This window comes from Penicillium taxi (genome assembly GCF_028828555.1).
Source record: "Penicillium taxi strain IBT 34144 chromosome Unknown utg000004l_segment0_segment0, whole genome shotgun sequence".
Lineage (NCBI taxonomy): Eukaryota > Fungi > Ascomycota > Eurotiomycetes > Eurotiales > Aspergillaceae > Penicillium > Penicillium taxi.
In genome coordinates, this window is record NW_026643206.1 from 2,965,342 (window position 1) to 2,985,751 (window position 20,410).

Sequence of the window (20,410 nt, forward strand, 5' to 3'; positions counted from 1 at the left end):
AATGCTACCGATCCATATACCTCTCTAGGGTTTGCCTTTTTGCTTCATTCTCGGCGTTTTCGTGTGATTGCTCTTAGTCTCGTAAGCCTAAGCCTTCATAATTACTACTTACGAATCGCATTATCAGTGCATTCGGCATATCATATTTTGATTGGTGAAGGAGATTAAAATTAAAATTCTGGGGACTTAAACGAATGAACTGCATAGCCCCTGACAGGCTTTAAAAGTGCTCAGACATCTGCAAGTTATCGGAAATGGCTCGATCACCCAATGGTCATCAGCCATACAGCATGGCAGATGAAGTCTAGCCTCGGCGCTGACATGCATGCCCCGGCTACACAACCTGGCAACCTTTCCTTGTTATGGCCAGGTACATCGACTCATCATAAAAGAAACGACGTTGCCTATGGAACCGGAACAACACATCAAGAAGCCTCCATTCAAAGCGATTGGCACTTAAGAACCAGGAGTTATTTTAGACAAACTGACATTAATCAATTCAACTGTTGCATTCTACAGGTCGTGCATATTGTTCCGTTCCGAGGTTGGGCTTGTCTAGGACGAGAATCGATCAAGCGCCAGTCTGATTGGTATTCTATCTACCTACGTTATAGATCATACGTCTGTACGGAGTACACACACAGGAATTAAACCACCTACCCCAAATATATATAATTACTTCAACGACCTATATCTACATGAATATTATAGCTATAGCTGTATAATTGTCGGTACCCCAGTACTGAGTATAGAATAGTTATTCGATAAGGTAGGCAAGAGGCTAACGCCCACTTCTGACATCTATTAGAGGTAACGTTTTACGCCCCTATAATATCTATGTGTCCTCTTGAAGTGGTTGTAAAGTCTGAGTTTCATTCTTAGTTTGCTAGCTATTATTAAGTGACGGTTTGATCACATGACTGCTTTGTTCCATATTCCAACAATAATATATATATTCATACAGGTAAATGACAGGAGAATTGGATTTTATTCCATATTTAGTATAATGTTCTCTAGGATTACGTACAACGGCTAATATATATGGCATAGACCTAATTAGACTACCAATTGTCGCCTATAGAATGGCATCTCAAGCTTGGCAAATACAGGTCTTAAATAGGCCCAATCAGCTGCAGTTTGGCCCATTTCGACTAATTCGGGGTGTAGCTTTCTTAACCCACACTTTAGAAGATACTAACATGGTTCGATCGGGCTCATATCAGGTGATCAGGCCATTTTTCAAGACGAATCCTCCAACGTTGAAACCACCTTCCTACTTCCTTTGATGTATGAATTTTAGCATTATCCTACTAAAGTGTATCATCATCCTTATAGTGTGGTAGAAGACCCTTTTCTAGGGCTTTGATATAGGATTTACTAGTAAATCCTTTACCTTTAGACTTCGAATCGCGCTCCATAACCACCAACTTTGAACGACCACCAATCCATATACACGCCCATACCACCTGCGAAATATCCTTCACATACGCTTTGTAATTGACAAATTTACTTGAACAAGTCTCTAATTTCAACATCCAAGCTCGCTAGATATCAGAATTTTATATTCTCTGAACCGAACATTCGTCCGAGAAGATCCATTTCTTCCAATCCACATCCTGACGCCATCTCTGAGTGAATTAAAGTCTGTCTTTTGTAAAACGAGGTTCAAGAGAGATCTTATGCTTTTGAGGACATTTAGGTAGGTGATAAGCCTTGAAGATTTTCTGTAATGTTGATCGGGAGAGGTGAAAATCGATGTTTACAGCAAGTCGCCTATGGCTCTAGAATGGATGTTGACTCGTCTTTAAATAAATCCAGCGTCTAGCAGCTCTATTATATATAGGTGGACGTTCAATTCGAGGGCGAGATTCAAGCGTTTTGGTGGCTTTATAGTGATTGCAAGTATGATAGATTGTCTTGCGGGAGCAGCCATAGATAGCAGCAAGTTTAGAGGGCGATACACCATTCTTAAGGCTAAAAATAATTCCAGAGCGTTGTTCAGTAGAAAGCTCTTGATTTCTATCACAGTTTCCACTAATTTTTGTGTCAAACGGAGCTATGGTTAGTAAAATGAACGAAAAATAAAAAGGTGGGTGTAGACGACGCGAAAAAAGCGCTAAAACGCGGGAGTGAACAGACTTTTGACCCATTATGTAGTATCTTTGTACCAACACATGTTTTCAAACTTCAACTATGCTACTAATTCACTCTCAAAAATCAATAAAAATTCATTTCAGGGGGGCTGTCTTTTAAAAGCTAAAAGATGTAAAAGATAGCAAATATGCCTCTACTGTAGCGGTTGCACAGGCCAAAGTGGGGCACAGGACCAATGAGAATGGTTACGATGCCGTCGATGAAGTGGATCTAGTGAGTTTTATCTATTTAGTTACAGCGAGGACAAGATTGAATAACACACCTCTTACAACTCGCAATCATACATTTACCAAAAAGTAGATGCATATGCAACATTAAGACTAGTCAAACCATCGTTCCGACACTCTTGTTAAACAGCATTGCCACTCGGTGTCCTGAACCCTTATATGATGTTTTGCTCTCTGGAGTGCGGTTCTTAAATTTGGTGAAGTAAATCGTTCCGAAGCCCGCCGGTGGGTGAGGCAAATGTATTGCTCAATAGGCATGTTCAAGAAAGAATCAAATTGAGAAGCATATGCTTTATAGACCAGAGACAGAGTAGGTAATTGATGAAGTCCCACTTTGACAGGTTATCCTAGATACTAAGAATTTATCACTTCGAACGTTTTCCTTTTCTCATAAGATGGCTAAAGGAAATTACAAATCTTACCAGAAGGTTCTCAGTAAGAGTCTCTTTATATGAGTAAAAATGGCTAATGAGCGCGAGTCTTGCATTCATGGATTGCCCTGAAGCGTTGGAAGACGTCGTATTATGGCGTGGAAGCAGGTTTCCGGAGTTAGGCGGACATTCAGTGGAGTGACTTAAGCTATCGATTTAGTAAATAACCTGAACTGCTCCGGGGCCATAAATCTCACGTGCGTCTGGCAGCAGATTCGGGAAAGCTATCCATTCAACTTTGCATTAGGTCCATGGGTGTACGTCGGTCAACGCTTCCATCGTTACTACCAGGTGTTTATAAGGTCCAAAATCTTTAATAATTCACCTGTCCAGTTAAGCATTTTTAAAGCTTTGGTATGGATTCAGATTCATCACACTAAGGTTAACCTTGGAATGTAGGAGTTAGTAGGACTACTTTCTTAAAGTAAAACCACTTCTTTTTGTAGGATTATACGGTATGTTTGACAGTTATAGATATTGCCTAGGTGTTTATATAAATCCATATAAACCTTGCCCAGAAATCTTGGAAGCGGACCTCGAAATTCGAAAGTGTTTAGTCCCCACCTAAAGTGTCAGCCCACCGAAGAGAATAATTTTCCAAAGTTCCAAGGTTTTCAAGTTCCCTCCGCAACTGTTTTCAGACTGTACTCCGTACTAATTACAGGCCATGACAAATTCCAGCTTCGGGGGGTGTTGACTAGCAAGATCATCATAGCTGAGTCTCGCAGGATATGACAATTATATCGGTAATTAAACGCCATAATCAGTACCATTGGGTATATATCGAAAGAAGAGACTCCGTAGTTCTAATATTTTATCCACTAGCTCATATTTACTATCCACATTAACTACTAATTATCCTGATGAAATGTAGCCGAAATCCGAAATGACGTGAAGTAGAAAGAGTAACGCAATTTTGCCGCCTTCCAGCTCCACCACTATCCGTTACCACGGTAACCGTATCGATCAAGTGTCGATCTTAGTCGATCTCAGTACGGAACAAACAATTTAATTACCTTGGCCGTTTTTTGCTGAAGCACAATTCCATAAAATAATAGAAATTTTAAGCATCACGTCGGTTTGATTGGTTGTATTATAGCAGGCAACCAATAGTCCAGATCTGGTCGGCCGTGTTTACACTGGGAGGCCGTTACCCCCACGGGTCTATACGTCGTCTGTAGTCTGAATACCCTCCGGACTGCATACTTAGAACCTAAATTAGTGTTTTCTTTCTCCTCAGCTGTTTTCTTTCAATACCACTGATTCACGTGAATTTTAACCATGCAAGTTGTGTTTACCATCCAGAATTAAACATTGCTCCTTCTCTACTTCGTACCTCGTGGCACCATGCTGGCCGATCCTGGAATGCATGCTTGATCTTGTCTCAGATAACGATCAACAACGCTAAATTATGGAGAGGCCTTGCATCTCAAGGCGCAGTCCACTCGCCATATCAACACTACTATTCACACTTCTCAACCCCTCCGCAGCAATCCCATACACACCTTCCTCTCTCTTCCTCGCGCCACAATACAATGACTCTCTCGCTTACCTTCTTCGACCCAGCAGTTCTTTAGAAGGCAAAGTCGAGCTCCTCTCTCTGAATTTCTCCTCCAGCCTCGATACAAACGACACATCTTTTCAAACACTCCTCTCAGAAGCACCCTTTCAAAGTACCGAGCAGAACTCGACGTATACACCCGTTATCGACGACCAAGGCATCATAACAGTCTATGCGGGGAACTGTCAAAACTCGACGGATAAGAATACAGTATGGCAGTTTCACCCCGACAACAGCAGCTCTATCGGGAATGGAAGCTGGAGCCAGCTACCAGTGATCCCGGATGAAAAAACAAATCCGAAATACTTGGCTGCAGGCTTTACATTTTCTTCAAATAGCACAAGTGAAAGCGCTGTGTACGCATTTGGTGGAATGTGCCCTTTACCAAACAGCACAGATGAAACATGGATATCTGCTGCAAACTATTCCCAGTCGATGACTCTCTTGAATCCAGAGTCTGGCAAAAGTTCTGAATATTATGCGACTACCACTGGAAACCGTGCACCTCCCGTTGCTGAAGCAGGAATAGCTATTGTTCCACTGTCAGCCACAACTTTTAAACAGGAGAGACAGCAGGATTTCCTGTTCATTGGAGGACATACACGACAAGCATTTCTGAATATGTCTCAACTTGCGTTGTTTTCTGTTCCGCAAGGAAGCTGGAGCTTTGTGGCAGTCAACTCAGAAGCAACCCCGAAAACCGAGCTCGCGGTTCGTGATCAGTCCGTGGAACCTCGATCAGGGCATGCGGCAGTCTTGTCAAATGACGGAACCAAGATCTTTGTGATTGGAGGCTGGGTGGGAAATACGTCTATCCCAGCTGATCCTCAAGTCGCAGTCTTGGAGGTTGGAGAAAATTATGGAGGTTCGGGTTCTTGGAGCTGGAAGATCCCGACATCCAATGGTGCCAAAAACATCGACCATGCTGGAATATTTGGTCACTCTGCGATAATGCTTCCGGGAGACATATTGATGATCGCAGGAGGCTATACAATCCCCAAACTGATTTCAAAGCGATCCACATTCATCGCGCAAGCCAACCCCAACGTCTACCTTTACAATTCAACTTCTGGGAATTGGATCACTTCATACACCAATCCCACAGCACATAAGTCAACTTCATCAGATGCAAGTGGTCTGTCCTCCAGGCAGAAGATTGGCCTGGGAGTTGGGCTAGGTCTTGGAATTCCATTCCTCATAATCATAGCTCTGCTAGCCAAGCAATATCATCGGAGACATGGATTCAAAAGCAAGCGAGACTCACAGCTTCGTGAACTGGCTCTGGGCGCTGAACGTGCACACTTCTGGGGTCGTGGTGATGTGCTTGACGAGACCAGTGCCCGAACCTCTCGCACGAGTGAAAAGACAGATCCTGTTTCCACCTACCCTTGGTCTGGAAACCGCAACCATACGTCTAGGCCTCCTTGGAATGATCAAAAGGATGGATTGGCAGAGATGACCGGATTGCTTGCAAATGCCAGTCCAAACATAAATAATCCGTCTGAAAGTCGACCGCCCAGCCAAACAAGGCCGTGGAGCGGTTACCGCCGCAGTGAAGTTCTCAGTGATATTCACCCTATTGACGAGCGGGAAGAGGACGAAGCCATCGTCAGGGAACGTCTTATGGCAACTATTCCAACTTCAACAGGGGAAAACCCAGAGTTCCTTGGTCAGGAGGATCCATTTACACAGTTGGATGCGTCATTCGGCACTCCCCGCACCACGATTTTCGGCGTAGGTCTGGGTCCTTTCTATAGCAGACGCAAGGACATTGGCGCTGATAACGACGGCGCTGTGTCTCCGGTGAAGAGTGAACGAACTTCCACCAATCTATCTGACTCCTCGAGTTTCTCCTTCGCATCAGCCCAACAGACTGGTCAGGTCATGCAGGCACGAGCTGTTTACATTGAACGACCCGTGAGCTGGTCTAGCAGCGGTCGCCAGTCGCTTGAACAGCTTGCGACAGGATCGTACCGCCTGAGTAGGGAGACAGCATACAGCGACCTTGATGGAGTACCTCCCTCTGAAAGCTCATACTCAGCTGACACCTTCTCAACTGCTCAAACTACTATATCAGATCGCCTTGCAGAAGCTACATCCCTGCTTTCTGAGCCAGATGCCACCCGTCCCCAAGAATCCTTGCCCTCTTCGCCCTCAAAACTACCTCCATCAGCCAAGCCACGACCAGGAATGATGCAGACTATGCGACGTGCTTTAACTATCAATCGCCGCTCAGACAGCCAGACAGATCCAGACGAGACTGCTGAAGTGGCCTCTGGCATCGATCATCGTAGCACAATCATCGGCTCGCCACCGCGCTCTACCAAGAGCGGCGCCAGCACCCCTCGCCGAGCAGTCAGTGCCTCGGCCGAACTCTTCCGCCGCAGAAGAGAAGCTAGAGACAAGAGAGCATTTGATCCCGTCAGCAACGAAAGACATACTCGCGACGATCTCTTCTTGGGTGCTCCGGGGTATCTTGGCGACGACGACACTTGCAATGTTGATGAAATTGCCGAGGACTGCGACATCGAGGATTCCAATGAAAGTAGCAGTGTACAGCTCACCTATACTTTCCCACGAGAGAAACTTCGTGTCGTCAATGCTACTAAGGGTGACATGGATAATCTCTCAGAGGGGTCTATCAATCGGACTCTTAGTGGTACGACAGTCCTTCGCCGAGTAAGCAGTTAGTGTTTGCTAGTGTTCATTCAATTCACTGCTCTTTTGGTCATCTGGGCTTTGAATCCGACGGTTTGAAATTGTTTTGATAGGGGATTCGGCATGGGTTTTGTTTACGAGAATTGTCGCAGTTATGTTTCATGATCGGTTTCTAGTTTTAGCCAGCATCCAAGGTTTTCTTTCTTTGCTTACTTATTCTGTTATATATGTAGCCACAGACATCAGATGTCCTTAATGAATATCATGTTTCTAAATCGATACTCAAAGGTATCTATGTGGCTCATACATAAGCACTAATCGTGGATCCCTTCATGCACAGACCTTTTCTTGCAAGAACGCCTCGAACCGACCTCGATCAAATCTTGAGATAGTGATCCTGGAAAGTCGGTGGGTAACTCTGAACGGTGAAAAGGTACTGTGGTTTCCTTCAGAATATCGGCCCACTTGTTCGGCAATTAAAGATAGTGTTCTTGCCCTCGGACACGCATCAGGTCGTATTTCATTTATTGGATTTTGTGAGAAATAGTCGTTAAAGAGCTTCTACACATTCTTTCTTATAATTTTCAATTAACTTGGTTCTTTACGCAGAAACTTCGTAGAATTTATGGCGGAATCTATCCGAGGCAAGTAGCTAATTATTTAGCCTATCAAGGCGTCCTGCTAAAGAAGAATATAAACAGCCAACAGTGAAGAGGGCCTCGTCGATTTTATATCTTCGATATAGGATAGTCCAATGATAATGGCGGAACTGAGAAAGCCCAGGACAGCAGATGGGATGCTGGTCGATGTCCGCGAAGCAACTGATACGCTCCAAAGCACAAGGAGGGACAGTTGCAGAGCGAAATTGATTAAAGCGGCAACATATAAGCTCATTAGTAGCAGCCCATTTTATGGGATCCTTGATGACAAGTATCTCACCAGCTTCAAAACACAGCCATATTCGGATCGCGTGTTTTGTTGACGACGAGAGAGATGGAGTAGTCGGGGTGTTCCAGTCAGTAGCAGGATTGTCGGGGGAATCATCGACAGTATAGCCTGCTCAAAGGTTATCGTGAAGTCAAATGCCCTCAGTCCACTAACAGGTCCAAACGCATTATCGGAGGTGTTTGCCGCCATTGCCGTCGGAACCCAGATAGGAACTGTTAGAGACAAAGACAGCTGTTGCCTATACCATGATCAAAGTCATCTCTGGAATATTTAGGAGAGGGGTAGAGACCATGATTTGAATGATTATGATGGTGATGTTGCCTAAACTAAAGAAATAGCAATAACTACTGGATCCGGCGCGTATTAACTAATCAGCCAATCTGAAATCTACTCAGTGAACCTGACCCTGAGCACCCTCATAAAAGCGGCAGCACCTGAAATAGGAAAGCCCCAGCTAGCATAGAAAGAACGGTACGTAAAGCTCTTAGCTACATATGTACCCAGGTACTTTGCGACGGCGGTTCCTAAGAGAGAACAACCTGGGTATGGATGTTTCAGCCGTCTAGATATATTTCCTTCATTTCAAATTTGATTTACCACATTCAATATTCCAACATTTGAATTTTCAGCTTCAATTTGTAGTCAGATTGGGTATATACGCGTGGAATATGCATCAAGCACTAGAAAATAATATACAAGAGGCATCTGGGATCAGCGACCTCCAAGAAGATCTCCGAGAAACTGGGACAAGTTCTGTATAGTCATTTCGTCTACGCCATCACCGCCACCGAGACCGCGCTGTAAGACTTCTGTCCAGCGTTGAATAGACATTTCATGTAAGTTCTGGCCATTCAAGATTTCGTGCACGCGAGCACTCTGCTCGGAAGCAATATATGGGTCTGAAGAGACCGAGATATTGCTTTCGATGATGGCGCCATGTTTTAGGCGCATGAAAGCGCGAGTCTAGAGAGTTGATGTTAGATAGATATACGACACACAAAGACCTGGTGGAACTCACGGATGATGGAAGTGAGGGCAAAGGAGGACGTTCTCGAGGATCCTCTTCAGTTGTATATGTCGAGAAGGTGAATCGCGGAGTCTGAGCATACTTCCACTCCATTGACCGCAGTTCGGTAATGCCTTTCGCAATCTCTGGTTCCAATTCTCCCTGCACATCACCCACTATTCCTGTAACCCAGTTGTCGCCGGCAAATATCTCAGGTTCAGTCGCATGGGTGCGTGCTCTAAGCATAGCGTCATCGTGGACATTGTATAACTTGGCGAATTGGTCCACCACGTTATCTATAACGGTCTGCATGGAGAAAGACGAGTCTGTCAACGCACTTGAGACATTTCCTACAGGTGACCGAACACTCTCAACACCTTTCGCTTGGATATATCCACGAGCCGAGGAACGTAAGAAGCGGCCAAGATCGTGGATATTAGGCGAGTCAAGCAAGCAGGTCCCGTGATGCAGGGCTCGATGTCGGGTGAGCTTGAATGCAGATCCGGAAACCTTCCGAGTCGGAGGCTCATCAGCCTTCAGCATGGTATGTGCAGGTGTCATGACGATATCATGTCGGTCATTGACGCTAGTATTAACCGCCCCAACACTATGTAGCGCCCGAACCACCATCTCGGCGTGTTTAGTTCGTGTAAAAGATGTACGCGGTGATATAACACTGTAGTTCAGGTTTCCTCCATCGTGAAATACAGCTCCACCCCCAGATCTGCGCCGAACATAGACGGCGGCATCATCCCGGGAGATGCCAAGCTGCCGGTCATTATGTAGTGAGCGAAGATCTGTCTCCAGCCATGGATTCTGGTTGCGACCTATCACCACACATGGCCGGTTCACATAGAGGAACAAAACTTTCGAGTCATCCGGAGAGTTCTCTAGCAAGAAATGCTCAATAGCTAGATTGACATAAGGGTCCGCGGAGACCGATTTGTATATCTGATGCTGAGATGCCGGACGCCGGGCGAGCTCCGCAAAGTTATGAATTGTATATGAAGAAGCATGCCGCACCCAGGTCGGAACACGCCGGAGCGTCGAGTCCCATTTTTGAATTTGGAGCATTGGAGAGAAAGAGACTGAAAAAGCAGGGATTTGTTGACTGCATTGATCGTTCCCGATACTCGGATACGCTAGTCCAAGATAGGAAGGGAACATCGATGACTGGATTTTGTATCGCACGATTTATTTCTCGGAGTTTCTGTTACGCCTCCTGAACGCCTGAATCTGTGCTTACTGAGACCATTTGTGGTGGCAATTTGGTCGATCTGTCCTTTCTTTACCTATTTATTCTTCATACTCCCCTTTGGTTTGCCAGTTTACCATACAATCTTAAAATATGTCGACGTGGGGCGAACATTTCCGAGTCACCACGTAAGTTGCACTATGCCATACAACCTCTGGAAATCAGCGTCTGATCTTTATTAGCTATGGCGAATCGCACTGCCGCTCCGTTGGCTGCATTGTCGACGGTGTCCCTCCTGGCATGCAACTCACCGAGGCAGACATTCAGCCTCAGATGACCCGCCGCCGCCCTGGACAGAGCGCCTTGACTACCCCGCGAGACGAGAAGGATCGAGTTGAGATCCAATCCGGTACAGAGTTTGGAATTACTCTGGGTACACCAATCGGTATGCTGGTCCGCAATGAGGACCAGCGACCAAAGGACTACGGTGGCAGCACAATGGACCTGTACCCTCGCCCCAGCCATGCGGACTTCACCTACTTGGAGAAGTACGGTGTCAAGGCCAGTAGCGGTGGTGGTCGCAGTAGTGCCCGTGAGACTATCGGTATGTTTATCCACAATCACCGCGCCGAATAGAGAATTCCGACTCACAGTATTTTTTTTACACCAGGCCGAGTCGCCGCTGGTGCCATCGCCGAAAAGTACCTCAAGTTGTCGCACGGCGTCGAGATCGTCGCCTTCGTCTCCTCTGTGGGCACTGAGCACCTCTTCCCCCCTACCGTCGAACATCCTACTGCTTCTACCAACCCCGGGTACCTGAAACTACTTGAAACCATCGACCGCCCCACCGTGGACAAGTTCGCACCAGTCCGCTGCCCAGATGAGGAGGCTTCCGCGCGCATGACCAAGGTCATCGAACAGTTCCGCGACAATCACGACAGTATCGGCGGAACCGTGACTTGCGTTATCCGAAACGTGCCAGTGGGCCTGGGCGAGCCGTGCTTCGACAAGTTGGAGGCTAAGATCGCTCACGCTATGCTCAGCATCCCCGCTACCAAGGGATTCGAGATCGGCTCAGGCTTCGGCGGCTGCGAAGTCGCTGGCTCCATCCACAACGACCCCTTCATCGTGTCTACCAATGCAGACGGTAAACAGCACCTCACTACCAAGTCCAACCACTCTGGTGGTATTCAGGGCGGTATCTCCAACGGCGCCAGTATCTACTTCCGTGTCGCCTTCAAGCCTCCTGCGACCATTGGCCAGGCCCAGAACACTGTCACCTACGCTGGCAAGGAGGGTGTCCTGGAAGCTAAGGGTCGCCACGACCCCTGCGTCGTGCCCCGTGCTGTACCCATCGTCGAGGCCATGTCCTCGCTTGTCATCATGGATGCCCTTATGGCTCAGTACGCACGCGAAAGCGCCAAGAACCGTCTGCCACCTCTTCCCGCCAATCTAGCTACCAAGCCTGCCAGCGCATAAGTTATAAAATTTGGGTTGAGTTGCTAAAAAGTCGAAGCCACATCGAACAGGGTTATTTAGATCATATCCTGAGTTTGTTTTCCTTTTCCTTTATTCCATATTTATCCCTTGGGGTACGATCTATACTTCGTTGAATGAGATGCATGAACTATGAATCCTATCTTATAGCCGTCTTGATGTTAGATGTAGAACACATCGAGACCAAGGAAAGCGAAAAAGCGAAAAAGCGAAAAAGCGAGACCCAAGTATTAGTCGCCGACAATAACGTAAATTAGTTATTACCTATCAACCGGGGGATCATAACGCTAACAATAAGGGGCCGCGGACTAGACTGATTCTGCCTATGTATACTCGGATATGCATAATATCTTTTCATTCTACGTCAGCCTTGGATTGATGCCATATGAACCTTGTAAGTATTTGATCACTATCAAGCTAGCTGAAACCGCAATTATTTGAAGTCTATTAATCAGGACTAAACATTGAACGATCGTACGATCAAGATTCAAATAAGGTCTATTATTAGGTAATATGGAGTACACCATCCATCAGACGTCCTCTTCTTTAGAAACTTGCTCGTTCTCATCGCATCCTGGCATATAGTGCTGCACCCCGGGCTGCAGCAAATTTAGGAGTCACCACTTTATTGGCCATTTTCTGAGAGTTGATTATTAGCATGAGCCTATTTTAGGCATCTTTCAATACCTTCGAAAACCGGGATGCGTTGTACCCTCTCTAGCTAGAAGTATATATGTGATAGGACGCAGGAACTGACTGAGTCAGGAATTACGAGCGAAGGCGATCCTATAGGGCATCTACTAGCTGATTTCCGGGCTGTAGGAGATGATATAGCCCGACTTCAAACTCAAGAATTTGCTTTTTATCAACAGTATATTGGCATAATGCTTCGCCATCGAGAGGGCGTATAATGCTGGTATTTTAGGGCTCGCGGCTAGAAGAAACCGTCAAGATGTTAGGTGTGGAGGAGCCTTCAGACTCATACGAGCAATCGAAGAGATCCTGGTATCGGCTGCATAGCCTATATCTATTTGTTGAATATAGAAGTGGATGATTTCCTAGTTAGGAGTAGGCGTAGAATGGACTTCATTGCTTCATTTCATTAACATCGTTAAAAGTGATCGCTATTTACAGGCAAATAAAATCCAGAGAAAAAAAAAAAAAAAAAAAGTACGAGAAAAACACGAAACAATAAACAGATCCCCGCCTCGAGTATGCGCGCTTGATCAGACCCCCATAAGAATAGATAAAGAAATAATGATAAGATGAATCAATCGCGCTGAGTCTGCCAATAGACAGAGCAATGGCTGCATCTCTTGAAGCTTAAACAAACTCCTATAAGAATAGATAAAGGTCATGATGATAGAAGAAATCAATCAACAGCATTGAAGTTGCCAGCAGATGGAGCAATAGCTGTATGTATTGAGACTTGGACAAAAGAAGCCGAAATAAAATGAGAATTTGGTAATCACCAACCAGCGCGAGAGGAAAGTCTCTGTCCTCCGAGACGTTGCGTCTGGCTGCGGGTAACGCGACGAGGGGTTTGATGGTCTCCTAGGCTTAATCCGAAGATACCATCGTCCAGCCCATTGCGCCGGGGAGACACTGAGTAAGCGTATTTAGGGGTTGGGTTCAGCGCGTAGCGGATATTGTGAGAGGTCACGTCCGTGTGAACTGTAGTCGAAGTTGCGACAGTCTCAGAATCCGACTCCTGCTCATAGTCCGAATATGGGTAGTTCTCTTTGAGAGACTGCATGGTGAAACTGTGGGAATTCTGACTTTGGTTTTTGGGGTATGAGTTGAAGCTCTGCGACAAACCACCGCCATATCCCGATGTGCTAGGCAACGTAGATGAGAAGCTGGAGCTTCCAGCAGTGCTTCCAAAAGACAGAGGTGGCGGGGTATGTGACTGATATTCAAAATGGTCTGGAACAGCAGGATAATCACTCGGCGAGTGGATGGCACTGCGAGGAGGTGATGGCGAACGCTGCTGCGGGGAACTGAGCCAGGAATGGATTGAATTGTTCTGTGGCGATCCGAGCTGTGAGGGAACCGGATGGTTCTGCGGCGGCTGATTCGCCTGATCTGGCTTGACAGAGGGCACCATAGCCCGATAGAATGATAAAAGACCCAGTATCTCTTGCAGCAACATGAACATGAGAAGAAGTTTGCCATAGCGGTCAAAGTAATCGCGCTCGAAAGAGTCCCGAGGAAGGTGCGCACCAAAATGTATCGCTAGTGCAATCTCGGTTATGTAGATCAATATCTCCATACCGTTCCAATCAGCTAAAGGGCTCTTCATGACATCTAGAAGAGCAAATCCTGCAATCAGACTTGCACTGCCTAAAGCGCAAGCTTCAATGTAATTGCCGGAGATCGACAATAGATGGCTTTGTGAAATGTACCAAGCGGCGATAGAGCAAAATAGCAGGACAATGCGGAGATACTGCAATTGGAGATGCCTGTGAACAGAGGTCGCATGGGCCTTATTGTGGCGTCTTGACTCGGCCTCTTCCTTATTCGCATTGGTCGAATTCATGCCCAGAGCTTTGTTGAACATATCTTCCAATCCAGTGGAAGCAGCGTAGTCACTACTCGGGAAGAACTTGGGAGCCTTAAACACTGGCTCCGGACTAGGTCCTTTCTTTTGCCAAGAGCTGACCGGATGAGTTGGGGCTTTGTGGAACGGGTTTGGTTCGACAACACGTTCAATTGGCTTAGCCGTTAATTTCGCACGTAAATTCCATGCTGGTGGTCTGGATACTGCTGGAATACTACCGTAAAACGGTAGAGGACCATCAAGAACGGATTTTTGATCACGTTGGTACACACTAACTGTCGGTTTGAGTGTTTGAGAGGGAGCGGAAGGTGTCCAGTCCATCTCATCGGATGGAGATGGAGGGATGGAGAGAGCCGCATGTGGACTCTTTGTGGCAGGTCCGGGGGTACCCAACTTTTCAATAGGGAAACGTTGACGAATTCCGTTATTGCTTGCTGGAAGAGCATTGTCAGATATTGGCGATGCTTCTTTACTTCCTCCAGTGGTTCGGATTGGTGCTGTTTCCCAAGAATGATCTGACCAATTCACAAGAGGGCGAGTATCGTACTGGACAACACGACGAGATATCACAACAGACTGGCAGACTTAGCAAAGCTCAATACAGGTCAGTGAGTAAAATGACTTACAAGAACAGTGAAGATGATCATAAACATATGCAGGGCCGGGGGTAAGCTTGGGTCGAGTCCACTGGAAGATGGATCATTGAGCAAAGCCCAGAATACGCATCGTGATACCAAGGTAATAAGCTGAATTTGGTAGTACTCGCCGAGACGAGCGAATCGACCAAATTTTCCATCCACTTTCATGCGCAATTTCGGATTCCACCACAGCGAGAGAAAACCTGCAACAAGAGCCATGCCTGCATAGGGAGCAAGATCAAAGGCGCATTCACTTGGGATGCGGCGCATCTCCAGAGTTTGGCCGGCGCATGACGAAAATGAGGTATCAAGATATTGTGATGATGGGACGGTCAAAGCGCTGACCGCATTCCAAGCAAACTGACCGAAGACGCTGACCCAGTAACTGAGGGCGCCGATATACACCAACAAGCTCTGCCAGCTGCGGTTTCGCGCGCGTCGTGCAACTTTGCTTGCTCTGCTCTGGTCCATCATACGTCCAAGATAATCTGCCTTCGCATCGTAGCCAGCCTGTTTAATTCTCTGCCTCGCGCGAGGCTCGCAGGCATCGCAAACTTGTGGGTATCGGTCTTCCATTTCACTTCGGTATTGAGCAAACTTATCCTCGTATTCCGCACTGTTAGGATCATCAGAGGGCGGGAGGTATTCTGCCAGGGAGATTGCTAAGAGGTGTTGATTGCGCAAGCATTTGGAGCAAAACAAATCGGATTCTTTGAAGTCAACAGACTCGAAGGGAGGAGGGGAGCCACTGGGGCCGTAGACATCAGGGTTTGTCTCATCGACTGGCGGGTCGGTGATGTCGCCATTCTATAGCATCAAAAAACGAGTTAGTACCACTCTATACATCATAGAACGTTAGTCTTTGTGGAAGCGCACCTCGTCTAGGTAGTTTTCGGTGCCGCAATGGTCACAGTGGAATTTGCGAATAGGGCCACGAATTGTCTGAGAGGGACGTTGTCCGCAGCCAAAGCATCTGAGACGCTTGGTAAAGAAAACCATTGAGAAAGAAGCATATGGAGCGAACGGTTAGAAAAAAAAAAGGTGGGTGAATCAAGGGAAAGACTGAGGAGAGACGGATACAAGGGAAATAAACGCCGGGCGGGCGGTGGGCACAGAACCCTCGGCACGTGTTGACGCGACAACTTTACCATTAGCTCTTTATTCTTTCTACCATCACCTATTTTCCTTCGCGCAACTTTCTCAATTCTCCAAGATGATTCGTTTGTCGCGTCTGTTCCCCGCGATCACTTTCGTGGCATCAATTGCGATTGCTCTTGGTATGGCTACTAGCCACTACCTGTCGGGACCTCTTCTCTAGTTCTGCTACTGCTGGACTTTGTTAACGCTTTCTTTTGCAGCATGATCAACGATACTCTGATTGAACTTGGTAAATCCGTTGGCAAGATCCTCCCTTTCATTGGAATCGGTTTATTTTTCTCCGCAATCGTACGCATATCTATTTTGATGATGATGATGATGATTCGAGTCATTTTGAGCTGATCCATGGCCCCTTCAGCTCATCGTTGTTTGCCTTCTTATTTCGCACAATGGCAAAGGCCAAGTCCCTCTTCAGCGCCAGGAACTATCCCACATACTCATTGTGCTAGGAAGTGGTGGTCATACCGCTGAAATGTTCCGTATGATGTCTCATGGACACGCCCTGTTTGATAAACGGACTCACCGAACTTACGTCGTCACATCTGGTGATCACTTGAGCGCAGATAAAGCGGCAACCTTCGAGAACGAGATGAAACCTGGCGGATCCTTCAGCGTCGTGACAATTCCACGAGCCCGTAAAGTGCACCAGTCCTATTTGACTGCTCCGTTCTCGACAATCATCTGCTTTATTTCGTGCATGGCTGTTCTTATTAGAAAGTACCCTGGCCAGGTTAAGCTTTCTCCTCGATACCATTCGATTTTCCCGGACTTGATTGTCGCCAATGGACCCGCCGTATCATTATGTATGATTATCGCCGCTAAGATCTATCGATTCTTCCTATTTGTCGGTGGCTCGTCTTGGTACAAGTACCCCCGATTGGACACTATTTACGTTGAGTCATGGACTCGAACTCGCAGTTTAAGCACCACGGGTTTGCTTGTACTTCCCTTTGCAGATACTTTTCTTGTTCAGTGGCCTCAAATTGCAGGTCGTCGTGCTTGGTGGGGCATGAAGCGCACCATTCACGCCGGTTGGGTTGTCTTTGACCCAAATGATTTTCCGAAGATCACAGAAATGCTAGCGGGGCGACGTCTAGCATGAGCTTTCCTTCACGAGTATCGTCCACTGCGTCTGATATATTTTTAAACACGTATGTCTATGAAGGTTACTTTCAACAGCGCCGATTTTTACGGATGTTCTTTTAAAGATAGATGTTCTTACTAACGGTGTGTGTATGTTATGAAGAAGGCATTCTCTGTCTGTTCGTACTTATGGGGACTGATCAGCCCTGGGAAATCACACTTCTAGCAAATGTTCCAAGGTTATAACCTAAGAATAGAATTAGGAAAAGCGTCCTGAGATCGCCAGGTTGTCTGAGAGAAACCGATTATTGCCGTCTCTGGAGTCAAAGCCGCCTCTGCCGCATTTTAATCGGACAGTCCGACGAGAACGTACTGCGGGGTTAATCCATATCTCCCAAGAAATATATTTTACTACATCTCAACCTGCTGGGCTATTACCTAAATTCACCTCATCCCTGAGATCCAATAATCATGCCCTACTCGCTCAAAGGTCGAAACGTTCTTGTTACCGGTGGTTCACGGTACACTCCACACTGGAAATATATAATCAAAACCACTAATGGCCAAACAGAGGACTAGGTGCTCTTGTAGCCCAAAAGTTTGCCGCCGAAGGAAGCAATATCGCAATAAACTACCATTCTAATAAGGATGCTGCGGATACACTTGCTGCAGATATAGCAAGCAAGTATAATGTCAAGACGGTTGTTGTCAAAGGTGTAAGATTCCCGGCAGGTCTTCATGCGAGGGCACGAGTCAATATTAATCTTGGAATTTGATCTTTCGTATTAGGATGCAGGAATAACTAGCGACTGCATCAATACCGTCAAGTCTGCAACTGAACAGTTGGGAGGGTTGGATGTCGTGATTTCAAACGCCGTTCGTCTTTCGGTCAGAGCTTCATGTCCGACGCTGATCAATAAATAGGGATGGACAAAGATGACCCAATATGGCGATCTAGATGCAACGGATGATGCAGACTGGGATAAAGTGATTATCTCCCCCATTAAAAATCCTGTTCCTTGAGCTAACGATGCAGTGCTGGAATGTCAACGTCAAGAGCGCCCTTCACCTGTTCAAGACTGCTCTACCTACTTTCAATGCTAACCCTGATGGCGGTGCCTTCATTATTACTGCCTCAATTGCTGTAAGATATCACATCTCTACATAGGTATGATCAAAGCATCCACAGCGGCTAATCACTTCTCTCGATCAGGGCATCATTCCGAGCGGCAGCAGCATTCCATATGGCGTGAGCAAGGCAGCCTGTATGTTTAAACTCTCAAAGCTTTGGAACTGCCCAGCTAATGCCATTCTCAGTGATTCACCTCATGAAGTGCCTCGCTTCATCCCAGGGCCCAAAGATCCGTATCAATGCCATAGTACCTGGTCTCTTGCTTACTGAATGGGTACGTCCAAACCGATGAATTGAGAGTGGGGTTGAGTAGACGTTGCTTACAGAAGTAGGGCAAGTCATTCCCTCAGGAAAGTATCGGGAAATGGGAGGCGAAGACGATACTGAAACAGGCGGTACGACTACAAAAAGAAGATTGATGTTTCAAGCGCTAATCAATATTTATGAAGCCCGATCTCGATGATACCGCAGAAATGTTCTTAACTCTTGCAAAGAGCTCCTCTATGACTGGACAGGCTATCCGAATTGGTATGATTGCCTGATTATCCTGCAAGTCTCACGAATCTAACCTTCTTCCTCTCTCAGACTCAGGATTTGGACTTTTGCAATAGCCTGCCACGATTCCACATCTTGACAGTATCCATAGGTGGGTAGTAGGTAGTACATAGGTATGAATGGGATGTCAATTACAACTACATCTAAATAAACTCATATCTTACATTTCACATCGACATGTGTCACATATGCTTTCATGGTCACGCAAGAGGGTTGCGGAAAGGCGTAAAAACTGCATCACCCAACTTAATAGAATGATCCCCAAATAGATGAGCCTTGATCGCAGCGCGAAGTCCTTCAGCGAGCTTATCACCTTCCACCTTGACTTGATTGATGCGCAACAGCTTACAATCGCGGGTGAATACGTAAAGTTCTCTCCCCTTCTTCGGCCCAACGGGATGAGAAGCATTAGTGAATGGCAACCCAGGGACCAAAGCAAAAGATTCACATCCAGCTGGTATATCCACTTCTTCAAAATCAGTTATAAACATCCGCTTTTGGCTGAAAGATTCCACACCATCTCCATTTCCTGGTTTTATTTCAGCAAGGGTCTTAGTCCATAGATTTCCAAGGACTCGGTGGTGTCGGTTTAGGTCGGCCATCGTCCAATCCATCCAGTCGATATGTCGGTCTTCCGGCATGATCTTTCCGGCGTGGATAAGGGTTTTGGAGTCAGTGCAGTTCCATCCTACCTCCTTGACTGGTGGTACGAAGAGACCATTTTTGATGCCCTCTATCAATATATTTGCGCCTTTAGGAGCAACTAGCTTGCCCAGATCATCTAACGTGCAGCTTTCGGGGTTTGGAATATCGAACCCAGGTGCCGGTGTTTGGGCTAGAATTGCGCCGTTGTCAAACTTCTCATGGTGTAAAGTTTGTAATGTCACTCCGGTTGTGGTTCGTCCAGCTAGAAGAGTATGATGTAGCGGTGCTGGGCCACGGAGGCTAGAGATTCGTCATGGTTAGTATGGATTCCGGGCTGAGACCTATTCATGTCGTATCTCACGTACTCTGGGAGTATTGAGGGATGTACATTCAACCCACCGTAGGTAGCTTCCTTCAAAAGACGTGGGGGTACAAAAAGTCCAAAAGACACGGCAATGATCAAATTGATAGGACCGTTTAAAGTGACCGGCGGCTAGGTAGGTTGATGAGTGATAGAAGCAATTAAAGGTGAGGGAAACTTACTGTCCATCCAGTAAATGTGTTGATCTCATGAATTGGGAGTGAGAGATCCGATGCAACCTGCTTGATCGGGACTGGCAAGCTATAGGTCAGAGCCACAGAGCTCCAATTGGGGTACTTTATGCTCGACTCACCTTCACGAATTTCCTTCAATCCTCTTCCAACACGCTTTCCCGGTCGACAAACCACATCTATAGAGGCGATATGATTTGGATTTTGCAATGAATAAGCGTGGAGTGCTTTCAATGATGCAATGCTAAAGCTGTCAGAGCCGCAAAACAGAATCCGGAGAGGATCGTAAGATTTGGTAGCAAGGAATCGGCAGGCTGGTCTTTGAACTGAACATGCATTCCTAAAAAGTGCAAAAGCACCTGAACTACGAACAACAAACATCCCGTGCTGTATAGAAGCTGTCAACTAAA

The 20,410-nt window shown here is 46.4% G+C and overlaps 7 protein-coding genes across 7 annotated transcripts; 4 read left to right on the forward strand and 3 right to left on the reverse strand.

Moving 5' to 3' along the window:
• Window positions 1–4,223: 4,223 nt before the first annotated feature.
• On the forward strand, window positions 4,224–7,064 carry N7495_006021 (uncharacterized protein; the record flags this gene model as incomplete). The annotated part of the gene is made up of 1 exon (XM_057208672.1): window positions 4,224–7,064. One exon carries the CDS (start codon window positions 4,224–4,226, stop codon window positions 7,062–7,064), a length of 2,841 nt encoding a protein of 946 aa, XP_057062446.1.
• A 1,626-nt stretch (window positions 7,065–8,690) lies between these two features.
• Window positions 8,691–10,059, reverse strand: N7495_006022 (putative lipoate--protein ligase; the record flags this gene model as incomplete). The annotated part of the gene is made up of 2 exons (XM_057208673.1): window positions 8,691–8,942; window positions 8,998–10,059. 2 exons carry the CDS (start codon window positions 10,057–10,059, stop codon window positions 8,691–8,693), a joined length of 1,314 nt encoding a protein of 437 aa, XP_057062447.1.
• A 274-nt stretch (window positions 10,060–10,333) lies between these two features.
• On the forward strand, window positions 10,334–11,659 carry N7495_006023 (bifunctional chorismate synthase/riboflavin reductase [NAD(P)H] ARO2; the record flags this gene model as incomplete). Its single annotated transcript, XM_057208674.1, has 3 exons — window positions 10,334–10,368; window positions 10,423–10,784; window positions 10,851–11,659. 3 exons carry the CDS (start codon window positions 10,334–10,336, stop codon window positions 11,657–11,659), a joined length of 1,206 nt encoding a protein of 401 aa, XP_057062448.1.
• A 1,486-nt stretch (window positions 11,660–13,145) lies between these two features.
• On the reverse strand, window positions 13,146–15,874 carry N7495_006024 (uncharacterized protein; the record flags this gene model as incomplete). Its single annotated transcript, XM_057208675.1, has 3 exons — window positions 13,146–14,813; window positions 14,864–15,682; window positions 15,752–15,874. 3 exons carry the CDS (start codon window positions 15,872–15,874, stop codon window positions 13,146–13,148), a joined length of 2,610 nt encoding a protein of 869 aa, XP_057062449.1.
• A 360-nt stretch (window positions 15,875–16,234) lies between these two features.
• Window positions 16,235–17,135, forward strand: N7495_006025 (glycosyltransferase family protein; the record flags this gene model as incomplete). Its single annotated transcript, XM_057208676.1, has 2 exons — window positions 16,235–16,321; window positions 16,392–17,135. 2 exons carry the CDS (start codon window positions 16,235–16,237, stop codon window positions 17,133–17,135), a joined length of 831 nt encoding a protein of 276 aa, XP_057062450.1.
• Window positions 17,136–17,587: 452 nt separating this feature from the next.
• On the forward strand, window positions 17,588–18,859 carry N7495_006026 (SDR family NAD(P)-dependent oxidoreductase; the record flags this gene model as incomplete). The annotated part of the gene is made up of 10 exons (XM_057208677.1): window positions 17,588–17,637; window positions 17,688–17,832; window positions 17,906–17,992; window positions 18,041–18,103; window positions 18,153–18,260; window positions 18,330–18,381; window positions 18,434–18,522; window positions 18,581–18,643; window positions 18,698–18,776; window positions 18,834–18,859. The coding sequence occupies 10 exons, from the start codon at window positions 17,588–17,590 to the stop codon at window positions 18,857–18,859; spliced, it is 762 nt and encodes a 253-aa protein (XP_057062451.1).
• A 144-nt stretch (window positions 18,860–19,003) lies between these two features.
• Window positions 19,004–20,381, reverse strand: N7495_006027 (methionyl-tRNA formyltransferase; the record flags this gene model as incomplete). Its single annotated transcript, XM_057208678.1, has 3 exons — window positions 19,004–19,748; window positions 19,814–19,941; window positions 19,992–20,381. The coding sequence occupies 3 exons, from the start codon at window positions 20,379–20,381 to the stop codon at window positions 19,004–19,006; spliced, it is 1,263 nt and encodes a 420-aa protein (XP_057062452.1).
• Between the last annotated feature and the right edge of the window lie 29 nt (window positions 20,382–20,410).